The sequence below is a fragment of the Babylonia areolata genome, chromosome 16 (genome assembly GCF_041734735.1).
Source record: "Babylonia areolata isolate BAREFJ2019XMU chromosome 16, ASM4173473v1, whole genome shotgun sequence".
NCBI lineage: Eukaryota > Metazoa > Mollusca > Gastropoda > Neogastropoda > Buccinidae > Babylonia > Babylonia areolata.
In genome coordinates this window covers 259,512-272,306 of record NC_134891.1, presented here as the reverse complement: position 1 = coordinate 272,306, position 12,795 = coordinate 259,512, and the positions used below count along the sequence as shown (strand labels likewise).

Genomic DNA, 12,795 nt, shown 5'->3' with positions numbered 1-12,795 from the left:
GTGATTTTATCATGTTCCACAAGACCGCGCGGTAATTTTCCATCACTGACTTGATGTATCATAATTTCCCATCACTGACTTGATGTATCATAATTTCCCATCACTGACTTGATGTATCAATTTCCCATCACTGATTTTATCCTAACAATTTCCCATCACTGACTTTATGTATCATAACATTTTCCCATCACTGATTTTATCCTAACAATTTCCCATCAGTGACTTTATGTATCCTAACAATTTCCCATCACTGACTTTATGTATCATAACAATTCCCCATCACTGACTTTACCATAACAGTTTCTGCAAATCCTGATCCAGCTTGCCACACCACGGACGAAACATGCACTGATTAGCGGCAACAACAACAACAGCAGCAGCAACAACAACAACAACAACAGCAGCAGCAACAACAACAACAACAACAACAGCAGCAGCAACAACAACAACAGCAACAACAACAGCAGCAGCAGCAACAACAACAACAACAGCAGCAGCAGCAACAACAACAACAACAACGACAACGGGTGTTGACAGTGTGAGTGAAGACGATGTGTGGACAGGACCGGAAGCAGTGAAGCTGTCCTGGTGACGTCAGCCAGGCCGCCATTGGCACTGCACGTGCAGCCAGTAACCGTCACGTGCATCCTGTGACAGTCACGTGCACCCAGTCACCGTCACGTGCACCCAGTAACAGGCAGCCCCAGTGACCATGAAGAGAACCATGAGTGACAGTGACTCCGACTGCGATGTGTTCGACGACAGGCTCAAATCAGGGTCAGTGGTGTGTGTGTGTGTGTGTGTGTGTGATGTACATTTTCCAGTCAAAGATTTTGAGGTCATTTGATTGTTGATATTGCTGTTGTTGCATGGTATCATAATGTTGTGATTTTTTATTGTAATTGTTGGTGTTACTGTTATCTGCATCTGACCAGAATATAATTCGAAATATATTTATCAGACAGTCTCACATTCACACACAAAACGATTCTTTTTAAAGAGCTGAAACACGGAATGTCTGGGAGTGTGCACATCAAAATCGTTTACATTGCTTTTTTTTTTCCTTTTCCTTTTTCTTTTTTTTTTTTAAACAAATTTATCTGCCCTAGCTTTTGTTTCTTGGCAGGTAAAAATGTCTCGATATCTGGCAGTGATTTTCACTGCACGATTTGACCAGCACCAACATGTAACAAGTGCTGGTTCACCATGAAAACAGTTACTGATACTACTACTACTACCACTACTACTAGAATGTGTAGCCAATGAAAAGGACTGGCTATGGAGAGTTCAGTTACAACCATCAGCAATGCTTCTTCACGACAACAACTCCACAGTCGCCAGTGTTGTCTCCCCATACACTAGACCTTGAGTGGTGGTCTGGACGCTAGTCAGTCAGATGAGACAATAAATCGAGGTTCTGCACTTAGCGCACGTAAAGAACCCACGGCACGATGTTGATGTTGATTGTGAAGATGGTGATGATGGTGATGATGATGAAGATGAGGTTGTTTCGAGATGAAATAACTCGTAACATTCGTTGCAAGGGACCAAAAATAATGTGAAAAATTCTGAAGGAAAGACATTTCTTCTTCTACGTTCGTGGGCTGCATCTCCCACGTTCACTCGTATTTACACGAGTGGGCTTTTACGTGTATGACCGCTTCTACCCCGCCATGTAGGCAGCCATACTCAGCTTTCGGGGGTGTGCATGCTGGGTATGTTCTTGTTCCTATAACCCACCGAACGCTGACATATATTACAGGATCTTTAACGTGCGTACTTGATCTTCTGCTTGCGTATACACACGAAGGGGGTTCAGGTTATAGCTGGTCTGCACACATGTTGACTTGGGGGATCGGAAAAATCTCCACCCTTTACCCACCAAGCGCCGTTACGGAGATTTGAACCCGGGACCCTCAAATTGAAAGTCCAACGCTCTAACCACTCGGCTATTGCACCCGTCATTGATGGCCATTTAAGGATTCACAACTATGCGGGTTTCCTCTTCAAAGCGCCAGAGTCACTCATGAAGAATGATAGTTCTTTGTCGATTTAACATTTCCTTGGTCTTCGCCTCATTTAGATTATCAAATTACTGCTATGGCGTTGGTGTTGGTGGTGTTGGTGTTGGTGTTTGTAGTGGTGGTGTTGTTGACAACTAGTGGGAAGCTGTTTAATTGTTGGTGTTGTTGACATCTACTGGGAAGCTGTATAATTGTTGGTGTTGTTGACAACTAGTGGGAAGCTGTTTAATTGTTGGTGTTGTTGACATGTAGTTGGAAGCTGTTTAATTGTTGGGTTTATTGTGTGGTGATATTACTGATATGGGTGTCTGTATTGTGTGGTGATATTGCTGACCTGGGTTTATTGTGTGGTGATATTGCTGACCTGGGTGTATTGTGTGGTGATATTGCTGACCTGGGTGTGTTGTGTGGTGATATTGCTGACCTGGGTTTATTGTGTGGTGATATTGCTGACCTGGGTGTCTGTATTGTGTGGTGATATTGCTGACCTGGGTGTGTTGTGTGGTGATATTGCTGACCTGGGTGTGTTGTGTGGTGATATTGCTGACCTGGGTGTGTTGTGTGGTGATATTGCTGACCTGGGTGTGTTGTGTGGTGATATTGCTGACCTGGGTGTGTTGTGTGGTGATATTGCTGACCTGGGTGTGTTGTGTGGTGATATTGCTGACCTGGGTTTATTGTGTGGTGATATTGCTGACCTGGGTGTGTTGTGTGGTGATATTGCTGACCTGGGTGTGTTGTGTGGTGATATTGCTGACCTGGGTGTGTTGTGTGGTGATATTGCTGACCTGGGTGTGTTGTGTGGTGATATTGCTGACCTGGGTTTATTGTGTGGTGATATTGCTGACCTGGGTGTGTGTGTTGTGTGGTGATATTGCTGACCTGGGTGTGTTGTGTGGTGATATTGCTGACCTGGGTGTGTTGTGTGTGGCAGGTCGCCGTCACAGAGCTGTCAGATCACAGACCGCAAGAAGAGGAGGGGGGTGAGTGTTCCCTTCGTCTCTCCATCCCCTTCCCCACCCCACTGCCTACACTGGCTGGTTGGTTGGTTGGTTGGTTGGTTTGTTGGCTGGTTAGTTGGCTGGTTGGATAGTTGGTTGGTTAGTTACCAACCAGACTGGTTATACATTTTTACATACATTATTTCTATGTATCTGGCTAACTGTGTCCATTTCCATTTGACAAACCCTCCTTCACCCTCCCCCCCCCCCCCCGCACCCTCCCTACACACACACAACAGCAACAGCAACACAGCAACAACAACATGCACGAAAAAAGGATACAAACATTTATTTTCACAATTTAGACATATGGATGCATTGTGCGGAAGGGATAACTTGGTGGACAGAAATTCACCATCACCATCATCATCATAATCGCCATCACTATTATCATCCTCAACAGCAAAAGCAAAAACAAAAAAGCAAACAAGCGGTGGTTATTTCACCCACACCGACAACCGTCAAGATATTCAGCATTCAGTTTGTCAGGTTGTAGACCTGACTGGGATAATCGTCTAACATTGTGATGATTCTGGGAAATGTCATTTGATTTCCTGATTGAGAATTTGGTGAACATGAAAATGGATGCGTATTTTTTTCTGTCGATGCAGGTTATCGAGAAAAGACGGCGAGACCGAATCAACTCGAGTCTGTCCGAGCTGAGGCGTCTGGTACCGTCTGCATTTGAAAAACAGGTCGGTATTCTCTGGACTGCAACACTATACAACGATGATGATAGCAATGTGATGATAACATGGATAATACGAGTAATAATAATAATAAGAAGAAGAAGAAGAATGTAATCATCATCATTAAAACATTAATATTATCGTGATTATTGGTTTTGTTATTGTACATTTGTATAGCTCTTTCAAATCTCTCAAAACGCGTTACAAGGACACTTCAGTCACACACACACACACACACACACACACACACACACACACACTCTCTCTCTCTCTCTCTCTCTCTCTCTCTTTTGATGTAAAAAAGCAATTGTTGATTATTCAATTTACCATCGCATCATGAAATAAAATCTTGACTTGACTTGACTTGACACACATACAATATATACAATATATATATATATATATATATATATATATATATATATATATATATATATAATTTTTATGTATATGTGTGTGTGTATGTGTGTGTGTGGATGGAAGCATACACACACACACACACACACACACACACACCGCGCGCCCACGCACGCACGCACGCACACACATACACGCACGCACCACACACACACGCTCACGCACGGACACACGTTTTCATTTATGTGTCTTTTTGTTTGTAAAACATGTTTAATGATTAACCAATGTATGGTGTGTGTGTGTGTGTGTGTGTGTGTGTGTGTGTGTGTGTGTGTGCAGGGATCAGCCAAACTCGAGAAGGCAGAGATTCTTCAGATGACAGTTGACCATCTCAAACTGCTCCACCAGAAAGGTATGATAGCCGTGTCTGACTATGACCATCACAACAGCAGAGGAGGCAACTGCTGTTCCGACTATTTGGGCGAGAATTTGATAATAGTGGAGAGTGTCTTGCCCAAGTTACACTCCCACTCTCTCGGCCAAGAGGGTTTTAGGACAGTTGGCGTTGGGATGGTTCCCAAAGGCTAACTAACCCACAAGGCTGCAGCACTAAGAGCCAGTGCAATTTTGCCTCCTAGTTTGAGAGTCATAGTCCTTCACAAAAGACTAAGCTGTAAATGATTTCCCATTGACTGGAGAAACCATTGATAATACAGCTCTCACTTTGCTGTTGGCCCAAATGTAAACTTATGTCAATCTGTGATATAAGCCAAGTGTTGGGCCGATTAAGGTACAGTGGCAATATTCACAGTGAGCAGATGCCTCATCTACGCATAAATCTGACGCTGCTCATTCAAACACAATATAATACAATGGAGGACACATGAAGAGCAAACCACTGAAATGAAACAGGAATACAAAAATAGTACTACACTTCCACCCCCACCCCCACCCCCACCACCCCCCGTACACAAACACACACGGATTCACAATACATGTAACAATATATCATGCAGTCTCACAAACACACACGGATTCACAACACATGTAACAATATATCATGCAGTCTCACAAACACACACGGTAACACAACACATGTAACAATATATCATGCAGTCTCACAGACACACACGGATTCACAACACATGTAACAATATATCATGCAGTCTCACAAACACACACGGATTCACAACACATGTAACAATATATCATGCAGTCTCACAAACACACACGGATTCACAACACATGTAACAATATATCATGCAGTCTCACAGACACCCAGGACCAATCCTCAACCGACAAACAACACACCCACATCTCATCCTTCACCTACATACACATATCAATACATTCTCTCTCTCTCTCTCTCGCACACACACACACACACACACACACACACACACACACACACACACTGACGAACACATGTACACCTTATGTACGTCTCACGGACACATAGTTATAAGGATTACTCGGCAGAAATAAAACATACGCATCACAAGAACGTACATTCAGAAAGCCAGGGGAGAACAGCTGTGTTAGGTTTGTGGACAGTCATTGGTTATCTGCCCTTTAATGTTCTATCTCCCTCCCCCTCCTTCCCCCTTCAACCCCCCCCCCCCCCTCTCTCTCTCTCTCTCAGACCCCTGGGGAGATGGGGTGTATGTAGGGGTGGGGGGGGGGGGGGAGGCGAGGGGGCGTGACGGGAGGGGAGGGGGGTGAAGCAAGGAGATGGGGGAAGGGGGCTGAGAAAGAACAACTACTACCTCCCCTGCCCCCATCCTCACCCTCGCCCACCCCCCTCTCTCTCCCCCTCTCCCTCTCCCAAATGGTTGTATGAAAAAAAAAAGTATGCTTGATCTATTACCCCCAGAAAAAAGGTTAATTCATTCCCTCTTTCTCAGGGGAGGAGAGGGAGGGGGGGGGGGAAGTGAGGGGAGGGAAGGTGGTAAAAGGGAGGGGAGGTGGTAAAAGGGAGAGGTAAAGGTGAGGGGGGGGTAAAGGTGACAGATAAGGAAAGAGATGGAGACGGGATACAGTTGTTCGCATGTTCGTTCGTTGTGTGTGTGTGTGTGTGTGTGTGTGTGTGTGTGTGTCCTGTGTGTGTGTCCGGTGTGTGTGTGTGTGTGTGTGTGTCCGGTGTGTGTGTGTGTGTCCGGTGTGTGTGTGTGTGTGTGTGTGTCCGGTGTGTGTGTGTGTGTGTGTGTGTGTGTGTGTCGGTGTGTGTGTGTGTGCGTGCGTGCGTGTGTGTGTGTGTCCGGTGTGTGTGTGTGTCTCCGGTGTGTGTGTGTGTGTGTGTGTGTGTGCGTGCGTGTGTGTGTGTGTGTGTGTGTGTGCGTGCGTGTGTGTGTGTCCGGTGTGTGTGTGTGTCCGGTGTGTGTGTGTGTGTGTGTCCGGTGTGTGTGTGTGTGTGTGTGTGTGTGTCCGGTGTGTGTGTGTGTGTGTCCTGTGTGTGTGTGTGTGTCCGGTGTGTGTGTGTGTCCGGTGTGTGTGTGTGTGCGTGCGTGCGTGTGTGTGTGTGTGTGTGTGTCCGGTGTGTGTGTGTGTGCGTGCGTGTGTGTGTGTGTGTGTGTGTGTGTGTGTGTGCCCATGAAGCACTGACCCTGTGTGCCGTGTGCAGGTCTGACTGGCTACAGCTGTGACCCTCACGCCGTGGCTCTGGACTACCGGTCTGTGGGCTTCCGGGAGTGTGCGGCGGAGGTGGCCCGCTACCTGGTGGCCGTGGAGGGCATGGACCTGCAGGACCCGCTGCGGATGCGCCTGCTGAGCCACCTGCAGTGCTACTCGGCGCAGCGCGAGGCGGCGGCCAAGGCGTCCCTGCAGTCGGCGGTGCCCCCCCCCCACCACCACCACACCGCGTCGTGGCCCCCCGCCCCGCCCCCCTCCTCCTCCATGCCCCCCGTGCCCTCCTTCACCCCCCAGTACCACCACCCCCCTCCTCCTCCTCCCCCCGCCGCCATCATGCCTGCCACCCACGCCCCCGCCGACCCCATGACGTCACACGCCCCGTCCAGCTCGGCATCCATCCTCAACGCCGCCTTCCACGACGCCTCGCGCCACCTGGGGGCAGCGGACGGGGGTGGTGGTGGAGGGGGGTTGGTGGGGGGTCTGCACCCTCCCCCCTCCTCGCGACCCACCCCGGGCCCCATGGCGGCCATGACGGCCACCTCGTCGTCCTCCAGCCAGCCCCCACCGCCCTCCCTGTCGCCGCCCCTCCTGCACTCCCTGCCGCAATTCCACGCCACCCAGTTCCCCTCCCAGGCCCTCATGCCCCCGGCCTCACACCCCGCCTACACCCACACCCACTCCCACCACCACAGCCAGGGAGGAGGGGGTGCCGGGCTGCAGCAGTCGGCCAGCGTCAAGCCCTACCGGCCCTGGGGGGGTGAGCTGGCCTACTGACCCCCACCCCCACCCACCCTAATCCCCCCCCCACACCCCTCCGCACACACACACACTCCCCACCCCCTGCCCCCTGACTGGCTAGGCTAGGCATCTCTCTGTCCTCCTCACCCGGCTTTGGTTCTCCTTCTTCTTCTTCTCCTTCTTGTTGTTCTTCTTCTTCTCCTTCTTCTCCCTCAGCTCTTTCAAGCGTCACTGGGTGGCCACACACAGAGGAACTGTTCACCAGAACAGATGTTGTGGATCGTTAGGATCAAAAGATGGTGTTGAGGTTAAAGGCTGCCTCCCCTGATCGTTAGGATCAAAAGGGGGTGTTGAGGTTAAAGGCTGCCTCCCCTAACTGCTGACTTCATCACCATGACCACCACCACCACCACCATCACCATATGAGGTGGCAGTGAGGCCACACACCAGAGGAGACCGTGCGCTGCTGATGAGTCACTTTGTGGTCTTCAGTGGTGCCTCTTCAGATTCAGCTTAGGCAGTCACCACCTGCCAGCCCCTACTGATGACAATGATCTGTTAGTCATGGAGCCCCCTACTGATGACAATGATCTGTTAGTCATGGAGCCCCCCTACTGATGACAATGATCTGTCAGTCATGGAGCCCCCTACTGATGACAATGATCTGTTTGTCATGGAGCCCCCTACTGATGACAATGATCTGTCATGGAGTCCCCTACTGATGACAATGATCTGTCAGTCATGGAGCCCCCTACTGATGACAACGATCTGTTAGTCATGGAGCCCCCTACTGATGACAATGATCTGTTAGTCATGGAGCCCCCCTACTGATGACAATGATCTGTTAGTCATGGAGCCCCCTACTGATGACAATGATCTGTTAGTCATGGAGCCCCCTACTGATGACAATGATCTGTTAGTCATGGAGCCCCCCTACTGATGACAATAATCTGTCAGTTATGGAGCCCCCTACTGATGACAACGATCTGTTAGTCATGGAGCCCCCTACTGATGACAATGATCTGTCATGGAGCCCCCTACTGATGACAATGATCTGTTAGTAATGGAGCCCCCTACTGATGACAATGATCTGTTAGTCATGGAGCCCCCCTACTCATGACAATGATCTGTTAGTCATGGAGCCCCCTACTGATGACAATGATCTGTCATGGAGCCCCCTACTGATGACAATGATCTGTCAGTCATGGAGCCCCCTACTGATGACAATGATCTGTTAGTCATGGAGCCCCCCTACTGATGACAATGATCTGTCAGTCATGGAGCCCTCTACTGATGACAATGATCTGTCATGGAGCCCCCTACTGATGACAATGATCTGTCAGTCATGGAGCCCCCTACTGATGACAATGATCTGTTAGTCATGGAGCCCCCCTACTGATGACAATGATCTGTCAGTCATGGAGCCCTCTACTGATGACAATGATCTGTCATGGAGCCCCCTACTGATGACAATGATCTGTCAGTCATGGAGCCAAACTGAGTGAGCTTCTCCCGGGAATGGAGACCGCCGCTACGTCAGTTCACCGACAGTCAATTTACCGACAGACAGTCCTCCGTCAATCTGCCGACACTTCAGACTTCAGCAGAAATCACCAGACATCAAAGTTGGGGGTAAATCGGAAACAAAAGTTTACCATGAGAGCGGGGCATGAAAAACTACTGAATTTGGGTATCTTTTTTTCTTTCTTTGTTATTTTGTTTTTGTTTGTTGTTGTTTTTGACGGTGACTGATAAAGATGGTGAGGGCGGATACTCATGAACGTCCCAGTGGCTTTGAGCTCTGTGTGCCAATTGTCAGTCAGACCCGGATGACACACACACCTTCAGTGTTGGTCAGGACGTTTTGAGTAATTTCCTCTTCAGCCATGGCAGTCACAATAAACTGGCTGAGATTCTGGCGAATACGAATGGCTTGGCAAAAATTGCCTTTATTATTATTCTTTTTTTTATTTCTTTTTATTAAGATGAAGAGAATTTTGACTGACTGCCAGCCAAAACGTTTATTTTGTTTTCTGAAATTGTGCTTCAACCGTGTGCGGTTCTGGACAGACATCTGTCACTGAAATGCGTGACGGCCATCTGATACAGTGTGGCATTTTTTCCACTGATGGTGAGAGAGAGGAGAGGAGAGAGACGGGGGTGGAGGGGAGGAAAGGGAAAGGGCGATGAGGCGAGGTGACGTTTTCTGAATGTTTCATCCCCGAATATGCGCATGTTTAAAAAAAAAAAAAAAAGGGGGGGGGGTGGGGGGTGGGGGGAGAGTGAAACATCTCTTTTACTACACAATTTACATACATAAATGACAGATTTACAAGAAAGGCTCTGTGTGTGTGTGTGTGTGTGTGTGTGTGTGTGTGTGTGTGTGAGAGAGAGAGAGAGAGAGAGAGAGAGAGAGAGACCTTTGAACGGTCTTTTTTGTGAACAAAACGACTTGATGTTCACTCCTAGATTGTAAAAATGCAATCTGGATGGTGAAAATCAAAAGCCTTGACTGATTTAAAACCAGTATAAAAAAAAAAAAGAAAAAGAAAGAAAAGGTGGTATGTCTTTGTTTATTGTTATGATGCTTTTTATTTTTCACGCCTTCAACGAACATATTTTCATTCTTGTGCCTTCTGTGTCTATCTGACAACACGCTATGCAACTCCAATTTGGAGCTCAGTGCAGATCTTTTGGTGTGTTAATCATGCTGTCTGAAACAATGCAACTCCACTTTGTAGCTCAATGCAGATCTTTTGGTGTGTTGATCATGCTGTCTGAAACAATGACACTCCAGTTCGTAGCTCAATGCAGATCTTTTGGTGTGTTGATCATGCTGTCTGAAACAATGACAAGAAAACAAAGACATGTCTTTTTCCCCAGCTCTTATTGTTCGTGGTCATATACAACCACAAGGTTTATGCATATCCTCCTTTCACATTTGATCAGTTAAGTCTGTCTCGGTCTGTGAAAGTCTTCCATGAGCGCGTGTGAGTATGGGGGGAGGGGGGGAGTGGCTGTGAGGTTGGGGGAAGGGGGGAGTGGCTGAGTATGGGGGGAGGGGGGGAGTGGCTGTGAGGTTGGGGGGAGGGGGGAGTGGCTGAGTATGGGGGGAGGGGGAGTGGCTGAGTATGGGGGGAGGGGGGGGGGGAGTGGCTGTGAGGTTGGGGAAGGGGGAGTGGCTGAGTATGGGGGAAGGGGGAGTGGCTGAGTATGGGGGGAGGGGGAGTGGCTGAGTATGGGGGGAGGGGGGGGAGTGGCTGTGAGGTTGGGGGAGGGGGAGTGGCTGTGAGGTTGGGGGAGGGGGAGTGGCTGTGAGGTTGGGGGGAGGGGAGAGGGGGAGTGGCTGTGAGGTTGGGGGAGGGAGGAGGGGGAGTGGCTGAGTATGGGGGGAGGGGGGGGGAGTGGCTGTGAGGTTGGGGGGAGGGGGGGAGTGGCTGAGTATGGGGGGAAGGGGGGGGAGTGGCTGTGAGGTTGGGGAGGGGGGAGTGGCTGTGAGGTTGGGGGAGGGGGGAGTGGCTGTGAGGTTGGGGGGAGGGGGGAGTGGCTGTGAGGTTGGGGGAGGGGGGAGGGGAGTGGCTGTGAGGTTGGGGGGAGGGGGGGAGTGGCTGTGAGGTTGGGGGGAGGGGGAGAGGGGGAGTGACTGAGTATGGGGGGAGGGGGGGAGTGGCTGTGAGGTTGGGGGAGGGGGAGGGGGAGTGGCTGAGGTATGGGGGGAGGGGGGAGTGGCTGTGAGGTTGGAGGAGGGGGGAGGGGGAGTGGCTGTGAGGTTGGGGGGAGGGGAGAGGGGGAGTGGCTGTGAGGTTGGGGGAGGGGAGGGGGAGTGACTGAGGTTGGGGGAAGGGGGGAGGGGAGTGCTGTGAGTATGGGGGGAGGGGAGAGGGGAGTGGCTGTGAGGTTGGGGGGAGGGGGGGAGTGGCTGTGAGGTTGGGGGAAGGGGGGAGGGGGAGTGACTGAGTATGGGGGGAGGGGGGAGTGGCTGTGAGGTTGGGGGGAGGGAGGAGGGGGGGGAGTGGCTGTGAGGTTGGAGGAGGGGGGAGGGGGAGTGGCTGTGAGGTTGGGGGGAGGGAGGAGGGGGAGTGGCTGTGAGGTTGGGGGGAGGGGGGAGGGGGAGTGGCTGTGAGGTTGGGGGGAGGGAGGAGGGGGGAGTGGCTGTGAGGTTGGGGGAGGGGGGCATGGGGCTGAGGATGTGTTGTGATTATGATTCACACCAGAAACGTTGTAAGGACATGGTTTTTTTCCCCAGTTTGATACACTGAATAATCGCAAGAAATCTGAAGATCCATGGATTCTTTGTCAGGTTTTTGGCATCCGCTCAGTGTGCTGTGCTTTGTGTGATCAGCGTTGAAAAAGACTGAACCATGACTGAAGTCATAGGACAATCTGAAAACTTTTCAAAGTGGAAAACCAGAGACTTTTATTGCTTGGTTTGCTCTCTATATTTTCTGTGCAATGACCGATTCTGAGGAAAGGTTTTTTTGTTCTTTAATAAAAAAATTTTAAATGTTTTAATTAATATTCTTATCATGTGCAATATGTTCATTTTTGGTCATGCCCAAACGGAACAAAGATTGGCTTGTGGATACTGATGTTTTGTTTTTTGCTAATTATCATTATTATTATTACTGATGTGTAATTTGTGCTTGGAAATCAGTTATACTTACCTGCCTGCACTCAGCAGGTGGTTTGAGTGCAATAAATAAAAATTTAAACATGAATAATGAAACGAAAAGAACGTGCCTTCTGAAAATTGGTGATTAGATCCACAGCCTTTTTATTTTGTTGTATTATGTCCCCTAAAGGCGATGTTTTCATCATGCCATTTATACATTTGTCTAATTAAACATGACTTTTTTTTTTTTTTTGGCTTTTGAGAAGTGCAATTCGTTTAATTCGTTAACTTGCTACTGTTCTTTTTTCCTTGGGTGGCGGGGGTGGGTGGTGGGTGGTAGGTGGGTGGGTGGTTCTATCCTCCCCTCCCTTTCTACCTGCCTCCACAACACACCCACATTTTTTATGTACTTTTACATTGTAGATGTTTTCGCTTCCCTTAAAACACTTCATGACCACAGCATCTGTTTTTATATGTAGTTCTCAATTGTGTCTGTTGCCTTCAAATCAGTCAGTCTGTTCTCTTCTATTCTCTCTGCTGGACGGCGAAACTGAACTGCTTGATCCTGAAGTATTTTTTAATGAAATAAAATGTTTAGAATGCCATTGTTTTCATTCTTATTTTTGTGCTATATATCATGGGTCTCTGTGTGTGTGTGTGTGTGTGTGTGTGTGTGTGTGTGTGTGCATTTCCACGCAAGTGTTCATGTGTGCTGGAGTGCATGCTACAAATGTGTGTAAGGGGAA

General features: G+C 49.0%; 1 protein-coding gene across 1 annotated transcript; it reads left to right on the top strand.

The window, feature by feature from the left end:
* Window positions 1–712: 712 nt before the first annotated feature.
* On the top strand, window positions 713–7,473 carry LOC143290712 (uncharacterized). Its single transcript, XM_076600228.1, has 5 exons — window positions 713–777; window positions 2,959–3,007; window positions 3,637–3,720; window positions 4,411–4,483; window positions 6,692–7,473. The coding sequence occupies exons 1-5, from the start codon at window positions 713–715 to the stop codon at window positions 7,471–7,473; spliced, it is 1,053 nt and encodes a 350-aa protein (XP_076456343.1).
* The last annotated feature ends 5,322 nt before the right edge of the window (window positions 7,474–12,795 follow it).